The sequence below is a fragment of the Schistocerca cancellata genome, chromosome 1 (assembly GCF_023864275.1).
Source record: "Schistocerca cancellata isolate TAMUIC-IGC-003103 chromosome 1, iqSchCanc2.1, whole genome shotgun sequence".
Taxonomy (NCBI): Eukaryota; Metazoa; Arthropoda; class Insecta; order Orthoptera; family Acrididae; genus Schistocerca; species Schistocerca cancellata.
The window spans coordinates 166,512,767-166,533,461 of NC_064626.1; the positions used below are offsets into that span (position 1 = coordinate 166,512,767).

Below are 20,695 nucleotides of genomic sequence, written 5' to 3' on the forward strand. Positions count from 1 at the left end.
AGAAGCTGTTTCACAAACTCTCAAACTTGGCCTATCATAACAGTGGTAACTCGACCTCCACAGTAGTAGTGACAAGGAGTTTACAAAACTGGCAATGAGAGTTTACAAAATATGAGGATAGGGGGTAGAGAAGCAGACTACTGAGGCAAAAGGACTGTGTAAGGGATGTATAAGTTGTGTAAGAGAGTGAGCAGAGAGAACAAAGCTGACACAATGAAATGGTCTGAAACAATGAAGTGCTATCTCTTACTTTTCACAGTGGTAATGGATGATATAATGACAAGCTGCAAGAGAGGCAGGAGACAGATGACAGAAATGATGTTTGCTGATGGTTTGATGGTGCAGGGAAACAATTAGACGACTGTAAAGACAGTTTGCAGAGGTATCTCCTAAAATTTAATGCAAAGAAGCTTGTGCTGTTGGTCACAAGGAGAAAGGCAAACCTATAGTACACAACACTAGATGGGGAGTCACTGAGAACAGTTTGTAGTTTCGAGTACCTGGGAAATATAATACAGAAAACTGGAAGAAATGGAAAAGAGGCAAGGAAATGTGTGAGGCAAGCTGATAACTTTATACGAAGAGTGAGAGAAATGACATCATAGAACAAAGAAGTGCCTCAGAAAAGTAAAACAGTGATATACCAAATGATTATACACCGATTCTGTTGTGCCCTGTGGAAATCTGAGCCACGAAGGAAAGGGAAAAAAGTAAGGTGTAAATAAATGAAGATGAACAAGTGCCACAAAAATGGAAAAGATAAGAAATGGTAGTATTAGGGAGATAATGCATGAGAAAAATAAGATGGTAAAATGGTACGGGGATGTGAAGAGAAGATTTGTGCAGTGACGTAATACAGAAGAGGTGGGAAGACTGGAAGAAAGGGAACGCACTGTGTTCCAACCAGATCATCCCAGTGGCAAGGAACTGTACATGATGTGCTCAGAATCAGCTTAACATATCTCCTCAAATTGTCATACACAAAAGATTAACAATTATTGCACCTGTCAATGCTTTCTTCTTTTTCTCCATTTAATATAAATAGCCTAAACAAATTTGCTGTCATCCCCCCTCCTCCATTTATTTTCACCTTATGCTTTTGATTTACACATATACCAAATTCTGCGTTAATTTTTGTGTTCATTTGGGGCAAAACTGCTACATAAATCCTCGTGTCTGATTGTTTTGTCAACTCTACTTGTACTTACCTTTCAGTATTCGGAAGTTTTTCACTGGAAGCAAAAATGGTGGCAATTTTTTTATTTTCTTAATGAATCGTCTACATTATATTAAGAAATATGTGTGTTTTATGCCTAAACTAGAGTGTAAATCAACTTCATATCCTGTAAACCATACAGCTATTCTATTTAGTGAATCATTTCTTCTGTAATCCAGCAACAAGGAGATAGTGTAGGTGATGGTGGTAAGACAATATGATTCTGCTATAATGTAGACAGTTGTCATGTTGTAAAAATTAATAAACATAAATTTATTTGTTCCTCTGTATCAGATGCCATTGATATTGGGTAATATGCATGAATACCGGTTTGAGTAACAAACATCTAAGTGCAGCTCATATTGTGTAGAGAATGTCCTTTAATAAATATATTAGTATTGTTGGTCAGTCATGCCCTTGCCACTATTTATTGGAATTCAGACTACACAGATAACTTGTAGTTGCAGCATCACAAAATTATTGACATTAACGTTTATACTGGTACACAGGTAATGTAAAATTATCTACACTCACTAATTCAGTTATCATACAGTTGATATGTATTGTTGTTTTTAATGCACTATTATTTTAATATGTTTAATTTTGCTTTCATAAGGAATGATTCCATTTTGTATTTGTACCAATACTACTGCCATGTGAAGCAGGCAAGTGCTACGGCTGCTGTGGATTGTAAACTGGTCACTATTACTCCAGTCATGCAGGCCACTGACATTAAGAAGATGAATTCAATAATGCAGCGCAGACAATGTTTTAGTAACAATAGTTATCATTCAGTGCTTTTTTTCATTTCGCTGAAAAAAGTTTGGAAGAAAATGAATGAAAACTTGTTAATTAGGTCTGCTGAGCAGAATAAAACATTGAAGAAATAAAATATATTCACATATTAGCAAAAATGAATGGACTTCATTTAGACCATGTTTTATGCAGCTCTCCACGCTACTCTATCCATTGCAAGTCCCTTCAGCTCTGAGGAACTAGTGCAACCTATATCCTTCTGCATCTACTTATTGTATTCATCGCTTGGTCTCCTCCTATTATTTTTACCTGCCACACTTCAGTCCAGCAATAAATTGGCGATCCCTTGATGTCTCAGAATGTGCCCTACCAACTGACGCCTTCTTCCAGTTATGTTATGCCACAAATTTCTTTTCTCTCCAATTCTACTTAGAACTTCTTCATTACTTACTTGATCTACCCATCTAATCTTCAGCATTCTTCTAAGCACCACATTTCAAAAGCTTCTATCCTCTTCTTATCCATGTTTCATTTCCATACATGGCTACACAACATACTAATACTTTCAGAAAAAGACTTCCCGACACATAAATCTGTACTCAATGTAAACAAATTTCCCTTCTTCAGAAAAGCTTCCCTTGATGTTGCCAGTCTACATTTTATGTCTTCTCAACTTCAGCCATTGTCAGATATTTTGCTGCCCAAATAGCAAAACTTGTGATGTTATGTGTGCCTCACTGCCCCACCCCCCTTTTTTTAAACTAATTTGTGCCTGATTTTATTCTGAGAGGCTCAGTAATGTATGTAAATACCGTAAATGTAAATGTGATTCAAGAAGTACTGAAGTGAAGCGCAGCTGGGCAGCAAGAAACTCTTTAGCGCGCAGTCCCTGCAATGACAGTAGTTGTGAATCTTTGAGTATGTATGGACTAAAAAAAAGACAATCAATTTATTTAAAAAAAAAAGGGAGGACGGTTAATCTGTATCTTGTGGAAAGAGGGCGTGTTGCTAGGACGTTGCTCAGAACATATTGTTGCATTTAATGAAAATTGATATTTTAGTGATAAAAATGAGTACAGTATGTGTAAGAGTTGCCAAACATTTATGTATAAAAATTTTCTGGAAGCGAAGAATAGAAATATCTTGTTTCTGGAAAAGGAGGTGAACTTCATTTGTCGTCACCGTCCATCAATCGACAGAATTATAAGTGTACAAAGTTCATTAAAATACAGGAAAAGAAATGCATTCCCTATAGTTTTCATTCAATAAGTAACAACCTCTCATAATTTCTTAATTACAGTAATTATGTTCTTGTACAATAGTATGGTGCTGAACTCCACTGACCAATTTTGATGAAGCAGGACATGTAGTTTAAAGGAAGTTTGTGTGCCAAGCAATCTCCTTTAATCACGAAAAGCAGATTGCTGTTTGATATTTAATTACAACAGTTGTCCCTTAGGTATGAAAAGCTACAAAAACGTACCGTATTTACTCGAATCTAAGCCGCACTTTTTTTCCGGTTTTTGTAATCCAAAAAACCGCCTGCAGCTTAGAATCGAGTGCAAAGCAAGCGGAAGTTCTGAAAAATGTTGATAGGTGCCGCCACAACGAACTTCTGCCGTCGAATATATGTAGCGCTACACAGGCATCCTTTGTAGGCACAAAGATAAATACTGGCGCCAAAACCTCTGCGTCAGTAAATAAAATTAAAAAAAAAAAAAAATTGGAAGACGAGCATTTTTCTCCGCCCGAGTTTCGACCACTGCATTTTCATACATTATCCAACGAAGTAAATACAAATTCCATATTGTTCATCTTCGAATTTCAATGTACTACGAAAATCCGACTGGTAATACTGGGATTTTTGTCAATATGGCCAACTCTACGTTCTGAATTGTTTCCTACCTGTGAGAAGAGATGGTTGCTAATAGGAACCTGGTGAAATGTGAATCACATGCAGTATTCTCTTCACCACAAGAATAATACGAATATAAACATTTTGCCATGTATTCTTTCGTGTTTGCTTCTATCTCATTTAAATCCTGTCTGCCAAATAAACTACGAAACTAGAGTGAGACAACAGCAAACGCGGAAGAATATACGTATCGTGTCATGTTTATATTCGTATTACTCTTATGCCTAATAGTGATACAGTCAGAAATGAAGCACGGCAACTGACTAGATTTTTAAATCTAAGATGACTAATTTCTGTGCAGAATTTGATGTACTAAAGAAGCGGCCGCAAAGATTTTCAAACGGAGAAAAATTTTCGCCAAACTCTCGTTCAGAACATGTTATATCGTACGCAGTCTATTATTTGGTACTTGTTGATCATTATCAAAGAAAGCAGCAGTGTAAGTAACAACAAATAGCAGTCTCTTGCCATTGTTTCGCTAATGTGACGATTCCTCTCTTTTTTTAATTGTAGGCGGCGGTAGCGCGCACAAAAGCAAGCCATGCCGCGAGCAGCGACAGGCCGTAAACACACACTATCAAAATGCGACAAACAATGCATGACACAGTATAGTAATGCATTTTCAGCTTAGAGTGACTGACGTAAACACCTATAACATTGAAAACGGCACTTATCAGATCAAAGCAAAATAAGCAATCGATTCAAACCAGACGAAGCACGTGAAAAAGGAAGGGTATCCGTATAAATACGGACGGAGCGTAGCAATGGCTACCTGGTAAAACTTAACTGCTAAGCTTTCGACTCGAACCAAACTACTGTAGCTGTATCGTCATTCATTCGACCTAAATTGTGTCTCATATTACAATGGACCAACTTTGTTTCGATTTGGAGGTGCGGCCTAAAACTTTTCTCTCCCCTTGAATTTCGAGTCTCAAATTTTAGGTGCGGCTTAGATTTGGGAATTTTTTTCCCTTATTTCGTGTCTCATATTTCAGGTGCGGCTTAGATTCGAGTAAATACGGTAGGCTCAAAGCTATCCACAATACGGCCAAGTAACTAATAGAGTCGTATTTTAAACCTTAAAGAACAATAGCTTCCTCCAAATTATAATACGTCACCAACTGCTGCAGAAGCTGATCATTCAAGGAGGCAGCAACCAAAATTCAGGTACCAGTTACGACTTAAAGTAAAAATCTCAATCAAAAAGTCGATTCTCTCTGATAAAAGTCATTTTATACTGGTGCCTGAACAGGGACGCGAAACTAAATAAAAATATTACAAACTCATCTACTACTTTAAATGTCTCACTCCTAATCTAATTCCCTCAGCATCACCTGATTTAACTACATTCCATTATCCACATTTTCCTTCTTCCAAGATACTGCCCATTCTGTTCAACTGCTCTTCCAAGCCCTTTGCCATCTCTGACAGAATTTAATGTCACTGGTAAACCTCAAGGCTTTTATTTCTTCTCCCTGGACTTCAATTCCTACTCCAGATTCTTCTTTTGTTTCCTTTAACTCTTACTCAATGAACAGATTGAATAAAATTGGGGATACGTTACGACACTGTCTCACTCTCTTATTCACTGCTTCCCTTTCACACCCCTCATCTCTTGTAACTCCATCGGGCTCCTGTACAGGTTGTAAATAGCCCTTCGCTCTCTGTATTTTGCCCCTGCTACCCTCACAATTTCAAAGAGAGTATTCCAGTGAACATTGTCAAAAGCTTTCTCAATGTTGATAAACACTTTAAATCTAGGTTTGCACTTCCTTAACCTACCTCCTATGAGAAGTCATAGAGCCAGTACTGCCAAGCATGTACCTACATTTCTCCAGGACCCAAACTGATCTGCTTCTGCCAGATTTTCTACTCTTCTGTAAAGAATTTGTGTTAGTATTTTGCACTGTGACTTATTAAACTGATAGTTTGGTAAATTTCACACCTTTCATCACTTGCTTTCTTTGGAATTGGAAGTATTACATTCTTCTTGAAGTGTGAGGGTGTTTCACCTGTCTCATACATCTTGCTCAACAGATGGAAGAGTTTTGTCATAGCTGGCTTTCCCAATGCTATCAGTAGTTCTAACAGAATGTCATCTACTCCTGGGGCTTTATTTTGACTTTGGTCTTTCAGTGCTCTGTCAAATTCTTCACTCAGTATCTTACCTCCCTTCTCATCTTCCTCTATGTCCTCTTCCATTTCTACAATATTGCTCTGAAGTACATCTCCCTTGTACTGACCCTCTACATACTCCTTCCACCTTTCAGTTTTCCCTTCTTTGCTTAGGACTGGTTTTCCAACAAACTCTTCATATTCATACACGTGGTTCTCTTTCCTCCAAAGTTCACTTTAATATTTCTGTAGGCGGCATGTCTCTTGCCCCCTAGTGACATGTGCTTCTAAAACCTTACATTCGTGCTCTAGTCATTCCTGCTCAGCTATTTTGCACTTTCTGACAATCTCATCTTTTAGACCTTTGTAGTTCCTTTCACCTGCTTCATTTACTGCATTTTTATATTTTCTCCTTTCATCAATTTAAATTGAGTATCTTTCGTGTTACCCATGGATTTCCACCACCCGTTGTCTTTTTACCCACTAGATCTTCTGCTGCCTTCACTATTTCCTCTCTCAAAGCTACCCATTCTTCTCCTACTGTATTCCCTTCCCCTGTTCTTGTCAATCTTTCCCTAATGCTCCCTCTGAAAATCTCAACAACCCCTGATCCTTTAACTTTGTCCAGGTCACATCTCCTTAAATTCCCACATTTTTGCTATTTCCTTAGTTTTAACCTACAGTTCACAACCAATAAATTGTGGCCAGAGTCCACACCTGCCCCTGGAAATGTCTTACAATTAACAATCTAGTTCTGAAATCTCTGTCTTATCATTACATAAGCTGTCTGAAATTTTCCAGTGTCTCCAGGTCTCTTCCATGTGCAAAACCTTCTTTCATGATTCTTAAAAAAAGTGTTAGTGATGTTTAAATCATGCTCTGTGCAAAATTCTACAGTTGGATTCCTCTTTCATTCATTTCCCCCAATCCATACTCACCTACTATTTTTCATTCTCTTCCGTTTCCTGCCGTCAAATTCCAGTCTCCCAAGACTACTGAATAATATACAGTGCAACCTCACTTTTACATTCCTGGAATTAACATTTTCCCACCATTTATGATATTTCTTATCTCTCTCATCAAATTTCCTACATTCACAATGTTAATTCGTACCTGATTTTACATGAACATATTTGTAATTTTTCTGTGATTTAAGCTTTATGGAACACTGTTCCTGTAGAAAAAAAACTGACGTAAATGACATAAAATGACACAGGCATGGCATTGACCTTTAAACATGTTTGCAAATGTTATGCGGTTAAGTTTCTTGAAATGATGAGACACTACCCAAAAGGTCTGAATTGGTAATGGCAGAAGGATTCATGTTCTACTTCCATCTGCTGCCAACCTCTATTTGGCATAACTTGGGAGAAACTAGATTTTTTCGAATAATAATCAATCACAGTAGTTTTGAGTCTACCGTGACTGTGCAACTTCGTAATTGTTGTTCTCGTCATGATGGCTCTCAAGCACATTTCACGTGCCTCATCGTGTGGCAATTTGTAGCACTAGTTGACACCAGTGTTGTTCAAATGTTTAATAATGAAACACTGCACCACTTAAATATTTTTTCATGCTTAGCAAAATGCATTTTGAGAATTTATTCTCATTGTCAAGTGCAAATATTTACATAGGTATTTTTTTGGGTTTCACATACAAATCATGTGAGTGATGGCTTACACTCACAGGTGTGTGTGTGTGTGTGTGTGTGTGTGTGTGTGTGTGTGCGCGTGTGTGTGTGCGCGCGCGCGCGCACCCACCCGAAAATGAAGACGTAGTAGAAAATTTGAATAACCTTTACTGCATAATAAATAATGAGTATTTTGCCCCCTATTATGTACATAAATCATGAACTATAAAAATGAAAGGCGGGCTCCTATATGTAACTTTTACCACTTAAAAAGTTTTACATTTTTCTGCGTTTTACTCTTTGAAAAGTGCAAAAGTAGGGTTTTACTGTATAACTTGTCAAAGTGAGGAAAAAATCTTAATAAAAATTTTCCACATTAGCTGTCTTTTATGAAAACAGTTACTGAACCAGCAATTTGAGGCAAAGTTATTGAGAGAGACACAGTACACAGTCTCAGTGTCCGCTTGTGTGCTATAGCATTCTTTAAGCATGCTCAATAACAACAATGATCTACAATTGCAACTACAGCCAATGAATTTTGTTGGCATCCATCAATAGAAACCATCATGTTCTAAAATATCAAATTAATTTCTATTTATGACAATGATTCTTGCCACAAATAAGCATCAGAAATTTCCAAAGAAATACAATTGATTAGTTACGTGACACGTAAGTTTAAAAATGGCATTCTAGAGGATAGGTGACTCACCAATATTTTACATTCCATCAAACAAAGAAAATACTTATGCAGTTCTCAACAGGTATGACTATTTTTCGCAAGTTCAACTACTACATCTACACTGGTATAACACTCCAAAAATATATGAATTATAATGCACTAAGACAATCATTTACAACATATACACATCTGTTTTACTGAAAGTCAAAGCAGAACTTTATGTAAGAAAATTATACGCTATAAAAAGAACTGCTAAGGTTTCCTGCACACAATTATCATAATTTTCGTGGTACTGCAAAGACACTTACCCCAAGCATGAGGCTGTGCCATTCATCTATGGCTTCCTTGTATTTGTGAACAATAGAGTCAATAAGTGTGCTACGCGCAACATCACATCGAGTAAAAATTGCATTTCCCTCAGTGCATAGTATTTCTAGTGTCTTTGAACATGTTTCCAACACATCTGTATCATGATGCTTTTCAACAATTGACTTTATCTTCTTCAGCAGATAGTCGAGGTACTAAAACAATATATATCACAGAAAATAATACATGACATCCACTAAGAAATAAGAAAGAGAGATTAGGGTTTAACATCCTATCAATACTATAGTAGTTGGAGAATGAGCAATTGCTCATTTGGACAATTAAGGGAAAGGAAATTGGACATAATTTGCTCGAAACAACCATCCCAGCATTCATTTGAAGTGATTCCAGGCATCATGAAAATTGACATTCATTACTCCAGTTTAGCATGAAAAGGAGTGCACAATGTTGCAATAAAATTTTTTGATCGCTCATCCAGTGATATGTCCTTCAGACAACAAAGTTAAATTTGTAAACAACCTAAAATAAGTTTCTCTTTGACAATTCCTATTATTTCGCAGAAAAATTTCTATTGTGGTAATGTGCAATTGGTGGTGAGTAGGAATTATTAATATATATTTTTATATGTATATAAAAAACTAATTCAGCATGAACCATATTTACAAATTAGTCTGTGGTGTGAATGTAAAATTACTCAGTCCACATCATAACAATTTATCATGCAAAATGATCCATGGAACATGAAGCAAACAAACAAACAAACAAACAAACAAACAAACAAACAAACAAACCATAATTGGCTTGCCAAATTAGAATTTGAACCCTGCACATCCCAATTATAAAACAAAAAATCTACTCACCAAGCAGTGGCAGAAAACACACACACACACACACACACACACACACACACACACACACACACACAGGTTTAATTTTTACAAGCTTTTGGAGCCAGTGTCTCCCTCTTCTGGCTGAAAAGTTGAAGTGGAAGGAAGAGGGGTGAACGAAAAGGACTGGAGAGGACGGTAAGTCTCCCCTGACCAAGGGTTCTGGGTGACTTCTGAACTGTACCCCTTTTCCTAAACCTATCCAGCCCTTTTCCTTCATCCTTCTTCCTTCCCACCCAACTCTTCTGCCAGAAGAAGGAGGCATTGGCACCAAAAGCTTGTAAAAGTTAAACCTTTGTGTGTGTGTGTGTGTGTGTGTGTGTGTGTGTGTCAGAGAGAGGGGGGGGGGAGGGGGGGAGGGAGGGGAGGGAGGGGGAGGAGGGAGGGAGAGACTGCTGTTATGTCGCTTGTGTGAATCAATGTCTTGTCCCCAATAAAGCACAAAACCCGCTCTTTCTTTTCCAATATTGATTTTCATAATTAAGTTGACATTCAATAAATATGACACCCATTTCATATGAAGCTTTCTCATAGTTAACTGTTCTTATAACATAGTCTTTATTCTTATTCTTTTGACACACACTTACAGAATGAACCAACGTCCAATTTAATTCCTGGTCATCCAATGTAATATTATGCATTGGCTGTATCCTTTCATTTGTAGTTGCAGTTTTGGGATCTTTTTCAATGGGTGCAAGGGACATATGAATTCAATTACTCTTTCTCAACTGTTGAAACTGAAGTTGATTGTTTATAAAAATGATACCATGCGTTGCATACAGGCACAACGAAAACACCGTTTCACGTAGAACTTTCAGCCAAAGCTTTCTTCAGAAAAGAACTAGGTTATGATACAATAACATAAACAGGTGTTATCATACATGAAATATGATTAATCCAGACAGAATTTGCATTGTGGAAACCATAAATTTCAACTGAAAAAATAATGGAATTTCAGTTAATTTCTGAAACTTTCCAATTGGATTAGGGATGTTGTACAATAAGGTCAGGTAGTCAGGATTAAAGTACATAATCCTATTAGGAGAGTTTGTGGTCATTTGTGTGTGAGTTGCATTTGTATGAGCGCGCACGTGTGTGCGTGTGTGTGTGTGTGTGTGTGTGTGTGTGGTCTATTTCCAGTGAAGGTCTTATTGGCCAAAAGCTTACTTTCTGACAGTATTTGCTGAGCCTCTTTGCGACTCAGCATCTCCCCTGTGTGGTGAGTAGCAATTATCCTTTTTGTAATACTGTCGTAACTCCTGAACTATGTGCCATATCATGAACTATGAGTTGTACAATGACTTAAGTTTGGAAGTACGTTTTTAATGTGGATACTGTCCCCACAAAATGTGTTGTGAATAGAGTTAATAATAAAGAGGTAACACATTAAAACATCATGCCTGATGCCAAAGTTTTACTGTATGAACAGCAAAAATGTTATAATTAATATTTTTTTCCATTCAATTATTTTGTGGGAGACGTCAGCAAGAAAAAATTTCGAGAAGGTTTGAAACTATGTGCAAAATTTCTTGCAAGTCACGAAGTGCTCTCATTCTTAAATACTGAATGAACAGGTAATTTTAAATGCCTTGAGTTCATGGTGCCTCCAACCACATACACATTTTCTAACATTAATACTCAATTTATTATCTTAAGACCTTAATGTAAGATTATACCTCTCAAAGCTTAGATTACAACATTTAAAATTTTATAATTTGGTCAATAATTACAAGAAATATTGAAAATCAAATTTTTCTTGCCCCTGGAAGCCATTCGGTAGCCATCCAGCAATTTGGACTGTGCACCATCTTAGGCCTTTAGTAATATAAATGGGTGCTTAGATGTCACCCTAAGAATGTTTGTCAGTAACTGATTATTTCTCATTCAAAGCATTATAATAGTTTATACCTTAACATGAAGATTACGATATGGGTTAGCCCCATAATTAGCTTACCGTCTCTTGGCGTGAAGTAGTGTAAATGTCAAGCTCAAAATACTGAGGGATTGCTAGTAGATTTGCCAATTTCTCTGGATCAGCTCTGTATTTATCAAGCAGTTGTGGCAGTGTTTGGATAAAATGCTCTGTCAACCTTATTTTGTCATCCTGCACCTGTTTCAGTTCCTTTGCTGAGAGTATCTGAAATACAAAGTAAGATTTATTATACTGATGTTCAAACACTTTACATTCTGTTGAGTAAAAGAATTTGTGACGCTATACATTTTCCTGAATATCTGGCAAGCAAAACAATACACTGTGTTTAAATGTAATTACTGAATTTTGGAAGAGGAGCTATTTGACAAAATCTTAAAGCATTATATGAAAACACATTGTATGAAAACACACAAAATGTCAGTGGTGACTTGGTTAAGATAGCTACTCAAACTGGTGGCACTAATGTGCATTTCGTGCAACTGTTTCAGCGTCATGATCGGCCTCGCCTTAATGCGGCTGTTAGGCGCATTAATGTGGGGCTGGGGAGGGCACTGATGGCGGAGGGCATGGATCACATCTCAGTGGTGCCAGTTGGGTCTATCAGTAGATGGTGTTTCACTAGGCATGGCCTGCACCTCAATAGGTATGGGAAGGGGAGGCTGGCTAAGCTTATAGGTGACAGTGTAGTGAGTGGTGGTGGTGGTGGTAGTGGTAGTGGTATCACTAATGGAAAAATTCCTGTAGTAGTTGGTGTTAGAGCTGCACCTTTTTTAGACTGAAGTCAGCTGATAGGTATACCTGCTTAAAGGAAGTGCCTCTAACTAAGGGCTCACCTCCAGAGGATGCAATGTTTCCAAGTAGAGAAGGAATTAGCATATTTCATCAAAATATAACAGGTATTAGAGATAAAGTTAGTGAACTGCTAATAGATGTTAACTCTGAAATTATTGGTATATCAGAGCATCACTTAAATAATTTGATAATTCAGAGGCTTCCTTTACCAGGCTACAGATTAGCTGGCTGTTTCTCAAGGAGTTCCTTGCGGGGTGGAGGAGTGGCTCTGTACGTAAAAAATGGTATTTCATTTGAGTCCATAGACGTATAACGACACTGCACTGAGCAGATACTTGAATGTTGTGCAGCGGTAGTTGAATTTAGTGAAACTAAACTTCTAAGTGTTGTTGTTTATAGGTCCCCTAACTCCGACTTCAGAGCATTTTTGCTTAAGCTAGAGAGGGTTCTTGATTCACTTTGTAGGAAGTACCAGAAAGTAGTTATATGTGGTGACTTCAATATTAATTTTGTACATGATTGTGCAAGAAAAAGGATGTTGGTAGATCTCCTAAATTCATATGATCTGATGCAAACTGTGTTTTTTCCAAAAAGGGTGCAGGGGAACAGTAGCACAGTCATAGACAATATTTTTATTCATTCTTCATTACTAGATGGGCATTCTGTTAGTAAAACGATCAATGGCCTTTCAGACCATGATGCACAAATTTTAACATTAAAAGTTTTTTGTACTCAAACCAACGTCATATTTAATTACAAACTACATAGGAAAGTTAATCCAACAGCAATAGAGAGTTTTTCAAAACTTGTCAAGGAACAAGAAGGCAAGATGTTTATAGTGCCAATAAAATAGATGATAAATACAATGCTTTCCATAACACATTTCTCATGCTCTTTGAGAGTTGCTTTCCATTAGAACATTCTAAACGGGATACTAGCAGTAATGGACAGCCCGGTTGGCTGACTAGTGGGATAAGGATATTATGTAGAACAAAGCGGGAATTATATCAAAATGTTAGAAGTAGTCACAATCAAGCTACGGTAGCCCATTACAAACAGTATTGTAAGGTGCTTAAAAATGTTATTAGCAAGGCAAAAAGTATGTGGTATGCAAATAGAATAGCCAATTCACAAGATAAAATTAAAGCCATATGGTCTGTTGTGAAGGAAGTGTCTGGTCAGCAGCACAAGGTTGATGATATAAAGTCAGTTCGCAGTAATAATATTTCTGTTACTGATAAATCAGATACATGTACAGTATTTAACAACAATTTTCTGAACATTGCTGGTGAATTAAATAAAAATTTAGTTTCTACAGGAAATCATATAAATTTCTTAGCAAATGCCTTTCCGAAATTGACGTCTGAAATACTCCTCTGTGATACAGACAAGAGGGAGATTGAGTCAATAATTAAATCACTGAAGACTAAGGACTCTCACGATTATGATGGAGTGTCTAGTAGAATATTAAAGTACTGTGCTGCACATGTTAGCCCTGTATTTAGCCAATTTGTAATTTTTCCTTTAGGAATAGTCAGTTTCCTGAACGATTAAAGTACTCAGTAGTAAAGCCGCTTTATAAAAAGGGAGAAAGGGATAATGTAGATAATTTTAGACCTATTTCTAAGCCATCAGTGTTTGCAAAAGTTATCGAAAAGGTTGTGTATGTAAGGTTAATTGATCATTTTATATCACACGATTTGCTATCAAATGTACAGTTCGGCTTTAGAAGTCATTTGACAACTGAAAATGCTATATTCTCTTTTCTCTGTGAGGGCCAAACAAAAAGTTTCGAACGCTTGGCATACTTTTTGATTTAACAAAGGCATTTGACTGTGTTGATCTCTTCAATATTGCTCCAGAAGTTGGACCATTACGGAATAAGGGGAGTAGCTCACAATTGGTTTACCTCTTACTTTAGCAACAGGCAGCAAAAGGTCATTATACACAATGTCGATAACGGCTGTGATGTGGGATCTGAGTGGGGTACTGTCAAGTGGGGGGTGCCCCAGGGATCAGTGTTGGGGCCGCTCCTGTTCCTTATTTATATAAATGATTTGCCCTCTAGTATTATGGGTAACTCTAAAATATTTCTGTTTGCTGATGACACTAGCTTGGTAGTAAAGGATGTTGTGTGCAACATTGACTTGGTTTCAAGTAGTGCAGTACATGACCTCAGTTCATGGCTTGTACAAAATTAACTAACGTTAAATCACAGTAAGACTCAGTTTTTACAGTTTCTAACATACAATTCAACAAAACCTGACGTTTTAATCTCACAGAACGGGCATATGATTAGTGAAACTGAACAGTTCAAATTCCTAGGTGTTCAGATAGATAGTAAGCTGTCGTGGAAAGCCCACGTTCAGGATCTTGTTCAAAGACTTAATACTGACATTTTCACTATTCGAACAGTATCGAAAGTGAGAGATACTTCGACACGTAAATTAGTCTACTTTGCTTATTTTCATTCACTTATGTCGTATGGTATTATGTTTTGGGGTAACTCTTCCCATTGTAGAAGGATATTTTTGGTTCAGAAACGGGCAGTTCGGGCAATAAATGGTGCGAGTTCACGAACCTCTTGTCGACCTCTGTTCACGAGTCTGGGTATTTTGACATTGGCCTCTCAATATGTATATTCCTCACTGTCATTTCTTGTTACCAATATTAGTTTATTTCCAACAATAAGCAGCTTTCACTCGGTTAATACTCGGCAGAAATCAAACCTCCATTTGGATCGAACTTCCTTAACTCTTAAGCAAAAATGTGTGCAGTATACTGCTGCATCCATTTTCAATAAGCTGCCACTCGAATTCAAAAATCTTAGCAGTAATCCACGCGCTTTCAAATCGAAACTGAAGAGTTTCCTCATGGGTCACTTCTTCTATTCTGTCGAGGAGTTCCTTGAAAAATTAAGCTGATTCTCATTGTAATGCTGATAGCGTTTGCTTAAACTTATGGACTGATTTTCTTTCAGGTTCATGAACATTTATTTTTATCTGTTATTACTTTTATGTTGTAAGTTCATGTACTGACACGTACCATGACCTTGGAGATTTGCTCCTCAATTTGGTCCTACGGAACTTGACATGTAAATAAAATAAAAAATAGTTCAACTTTCACTGGCAACACAGCTCTAATTGTACCTTACCTTACGTGTAGGACCCCTGCCGACAGGCGGCTCTCCAGTAGCTGCTTGCCTAATACAGCAGACCATAATTTCTATTAAGCTCGTCTCCTGCCGATCATCCAGAGCCTCTTCTGATGGCCCTGGTTCCTCCAGGAGAAGGTCTGTCATACATTCCCAGTCTTTCATCATCTCATTAGACTCAATGAGAGAGTCCACCAAGTAAGCACCATGCTCATGAAGCTGCACGGGACATAACAGTCAGTCAACACATAAAATTAGGCACAAAGAGGATTATTTCTGAACTACTCAATAATATGACTTCAGGTCACATCTCAAAGAAACTTTTATTCCGTGAATTATAGTGTCTTCTATAAAAAAAATTTAAAATTAATTTCTTAGTTAAAGTAGGAGCTCCTACCTCAGATTCTATAAAAAACTGTACAAGATCACGGATAAGTGGTGTGTTGGGCAGTCGTTTCTTTCCTCGTTTTGTCTTTATTCCAGCAACGGCTTCTTCATCAGGGACAAACAATCTCTCATTCAAAAATTCTCCAGCAGCTTGTGCAACAGCCCGGTGTGATGAATATACAAGTTCATAGACATGCTCACAATCCTTATCTGTTAGTATGTCCCTATGGTGCCTACAGAGTAAAAGTTCAAGAATTTACTACATGAGCACTTATTACAACACAAATTGAAGTTAGGTAGAAATTACTACTGACGTGTGCTACTCAATCATACATACAGTACAAGCCTGCTTTTACGTTCCCAGAATTCACGTTTTCCTGCCGTTTACAACATTTTTTATCGTTCCCGCCAAATTTCCTATGACCACAATGTTAATCTGTACCCAATTTTGCATTACCAAATTTATAATTTTCCTGCGATTTACACAATACAAAAAGGAGTTCATTAAGCAAAAATGACACTGGCATGATGTTGGCCCTGTAATAGTGTTAACAAATATTATGTGACTAAGTTTCTTGACACCAGGGTGCTATATTCAGCAGATTTGAACCAGTAAACATCTCAAAGTTGGAACAATTCATGCCGTATCTCCCGCGGCTGCCAAGCTCTGCTTGATGTGGTGGCTGATGGGAGTAACTAGGTTAGTTCGAATGAAGATATTATGACCAATCACAACCATTTCCAAACTGTCTCTATTGTGCAATGGCAGTTTCATGATTGTTGTGATCATCATGACACCTTTGTCAAAATATATACAGTGTGTTTTGGTGTTTGGCAACTTGTACCGCTAGTTGACACCGTCATTCACTTTTGCGTTGCTCAAATGTTTTTAGTATAAACACAGCACCAGCTACAAATTTTTTCCATGCTGAGCAAAACATATTTCGAGAATTTTTCCTCATTGTCAAGTGCAACATTTACATATGTATTTTTTTGCGATGTTACACAAACAAACAATGTGAGTCATAATTTGAGTGTGTGCGGTTATCCACATAACTGAGGAGGGACAGTACCTGATACACTCAAAAAAAATGACTACAGTGTAGAGACGCAGAACAACAATGCAAACAACATAAAATACTTATTTACATACTTGCACTGGACAACGAGAAATAATTCTCGAAATGTGCCATGCAAAGTATGAAAAAATTTGAACTAGTGCAGTATTTCATTATTTAAATAATGAATGACAGCTGCAGGCTTTCAAAAACATTGATTATGATGTGTGAAATTGAGCCAAACATTCCTACTTCCCAGGCAGTTATCTGTTCTAGTTACATCAGCAGGTTTTGTTAGGTAATAAACTTCATTATATAATAAACAAGTACCTGACAAGTCTTTTGATGCCTGTTATGTACATATATCATTCGTAAAGTGTGAAAATGCAAGTTGGTATCCTATACATAAAATACAGCTTAAAACGTTATTTCTCATATTTTACACCATTTTTTTGAAGTCCCATGAAACGTGTAAAAGCAGGGTTTCACTGTAGGAATATTCACTAGCACAGAATGTCTCAAAACAAAGTTTGTATTTGATGCATCAGAATAAAATAGAGATTGGAATCTATTGACATAATTTTTATTTATTAATGAAATATAAAGTTCAAGAATTTGCTTCCTAAAAAAACTGAACAATGGGAACTACAGGTAGGAATATCAACAATGTAGGAAATGACAGATTGCTACTTACCATAAAGAAAATATATCAAGTTGCAGACAGGCACAATTAAAAGACACACAAACAAAGCTTTCGCCACAGCTTTCATCTCTCACACACACACACACACACACACACACACACACACACACACACACACACACACAGCATCACTCTGGGAACAGATAGTAGTGTACAGCCGGGAAGAGATACAAACGCTGTCTGGTGGAGCATGCAGGGACTAGACTGCCAACAGGCACAGTGTTAGGATGTTGTGCGGCAGAGAGGTGGGGGAGGGGGGGGGGGGGGCAAAAAAGCAGAAGAGCGGGCAGATGGGTTAGCAGAGGGCTGCAAATAAGCTCGGTGGGAGATTAGAATGGGGAGGTGATGGACAGAGTGGGGTAAAAACTTTTGGGTGGAGGGTGAGGGGACAGTATGTTGTTATATGTTGCTGCCAGGAAATTATGGAAGCAGAGAATTTGTTGTAAGCATAACTCCCATCTGCACAGTTCAGAAAATCTGGTGGTTCAGTGAACAATCCAGATGGCTTGGGTAGTGAAGCAGCCATTGAAATCACGTGTGTTTATGTTCAGCTGCATATTGTGCCACAGGGTGGTCTATTTTGCCCTTGCCCATAGTTTTGGCACCTGTGGCAGGCCCTGGCCACTTTCCACCAATATCATGCTACCTGCAGCTGCGACAAATCCCATAAGTTGCCAAACCTTTACCGTACACCACAACACTTCTTGCTTGCAGTGGGCTTCAGTTGCAGCCAGCCTGTTGTCCTACATGATAGGGAGCCCTGTGACTTTCCACGTTTTCGTTTTTATGGTTATTGTAGGAGTCATTCTTTTACTGTTGTTACTGTTATTTGTTCTTACTGGTATCTGTTGTTACGGTTATTTATTGTTCTGTATTCATTGTGTTGTACTGATCATCAGCAAGTGGAAAAGTTCAATGTCATTCTCTTGGCCAGGGGATTACCATACGAAGGCAGTGTTGTGAAGATTGGAAAGGAAATGTTCTACAAAGAAAAGGAAGCTGAGGAACCAACAAAACTTAAAGCCCATGAGAAAAACACTGTATGGATAAGCAGATTACCAATATCAATTAATCTGCAGAGAATTCAATTCTTTGTCATGTTTACAATCACCACCACATGAAAGAACATCTGGATACCCAGGAAGTTACTGTCACACTTAAAAGAATCAGGACTTTTTCTAGGCAATCGCACATCTTTGTCTACAGTTTTACATACCTTCGCTTTCACTATGGATATAAGCTGCTCATGGAGAAGGAAGATATAGCTGCATGGTGATGCCGATTTTTAAAGGACATCCGTAGCCTAAATATCGACAGAAGTGGTATGGCTTGATGAAACAAGGGTCAATTCTGGTCACATTGTGAAACAGGGCTGGATAGAAGACACAGCTAAAGGAACAAAGAAAATGCCTTCTGGCAAAGGGGAGGATTGGGGGGGGGGGGGGGTTGCAGCACACTTACTCTTCTTCATGTAAGTACCTCGCAATGTTTTCTCCAAACAATCTCCTGTTTTTAAATCAAAGAAAACGGTTGATCATCACAGAGAAATGAATCATGTTACATTTGCAATTTGGTTCAAAGTTTCACTAACACCAAATCTTGGAAAATGGTCAACAATTTTTCTAGACAATGCCCCTTACCATACACTTCCTGTCAACAAGACATCTATCATGCAAACTGAAACGAGGGGATGGAAATGGAAATGTCTTGCAGCTAGGGCCTCCCGTCAGGTAGACTGTTCACCTGGTGCAAGTCTTTTGAGTTGACGCCACTTCCGTGACTTGTGTGTCGAAGGAGGGAATGATTGACTGGCTTCACCCATCATAACATTGATGGAAGGGATGACCTTTAAAAGATGGCACTTATGTAAAACACCCGTCTATAAACCACAGTTGCCCCTATATGAAATCAACGAACTGGCAAAAAAAAAAAAAAAAAAAAAAAACAGACATACAGTTGTTGGGCTACCACACTACCACTGCCATTTCAACCCAACAGAGTTAATATGGGCCCAAATTATAAAGGTTACGTTGCCAGGAATAATAATAAATTAACACCCTCTGCAGTTGAAGCACTCACAAGAGAAGATTGAAGAAGCCGTCAAATATATACAAAGCATCATGGAAAGAGCTTGGCAGAATGAAGCTCTTTTGGAAAATTTGGTGGAGGAGATGATAATTTCATTAAATGACAAAAGTGCCTGCTACACTTCACGAATCTATCAGAGAGAAGAGTGGAGCACAGGCGGATCCAGTGACATGTTTGGCGCACGTAGTTTACACCTGTAAGTACCTACATAACAAAACTATATCGCTGTAAGGCTTGAAATTTTGAGAAGAAGGCATTAGCAGCAACTAGTTCCAAAGGAATTTCATTTCAGGAATTCAGTATTTATCAAACAAAATAAATGTTACTGTTTAGAATATAACTGCTGAAATACAGAAGCCTTGTTATTTGTACCACTTTTATTCTTTCTAAACAAAAGAGGGCAGTCTATTTTAGGATACGTTTTCTCACCACGATAATTATGTCTAACATTTTTTGTATTAGAATTAAGTAGGAGGATCAGAGAAATTCATAACAGTGTCATTACAAACCTATAGTAACCTGTTTCTCATGTCAAAATTACTAGATGACGCACAAGAGGAGCACTGTGCATCATGTTTAACTCAAATTATCTCGCATTTGTGATCTCCAACAGAGTGCTGATTATGAACATATGAAAATATGATGTCTTCTTAAGATTTCATTCGCATAATATATTCACCTAAAATTAAAAAAAAAAAAAAGGGACCGAAGGTCGAAAATTCGGCAATGTCATGAGAAATTGAACTTTCATTAACTGTCCTCGTATCATCTTAGTGATTTGTTGCCACAGATAGAACTACAATCAAAATGTAAAGTGTAACTCTTTAAACAACCCATTGATGCAATTTCCATATTTGTAAAGTGAACAGTTGGCACATTTGCACAAGATGAATGAAATGTAAGATCAAGTCCAACTCCTGTTGCCTACTGCACTAAATGTATTATGGGTGACACAGAGACAGGCTAACCACCAAATTATGGTACTGACTGGAGGCTAAAAACCTCTGCTGACATGTGATAAGCACGCAAACTGGGTGTGTTGACCCGAGGTCTGA

General features: G+C 37.7%; 1 protein-coding gene across 2 annotated transcripts in view; it reads right to left on the reverse strand.

The window, feature by feature from the left end:
• LOC126168040 (cohesin subunit SA-1) overlaps window positions 1-20,695 on the reverse strand; it is a 152,583-nt gene that overhangs the window by 79,162 nt on the left and 52,726 nt on the right. For both annotated transcript variants that reach the window (XM_049920526.1, XM_049920525.1), the window contains exons 10-13: window positions 15,802-16,024; window positions 15,405-15,623; window positions 11,480-11,662; window positions 8,620-8,832 (exon numbers count right to left, since the gene is read on the reverse strand). In XM_049920526.1, coding sequence (XP_049776483.1) covers window positions 8,620-8,832; window positions 11,480-11,662; window positions 15,405-15,623; window positions 15,802-16,024 — 838 coding nt within the window. The remainder of the gene's footprint in view (window positions 1-8,619; window positions 8,833-11,479; window positions 11,663-15,404; window positions 15,624-15,801; window positions 16,025-20,695) is intronic.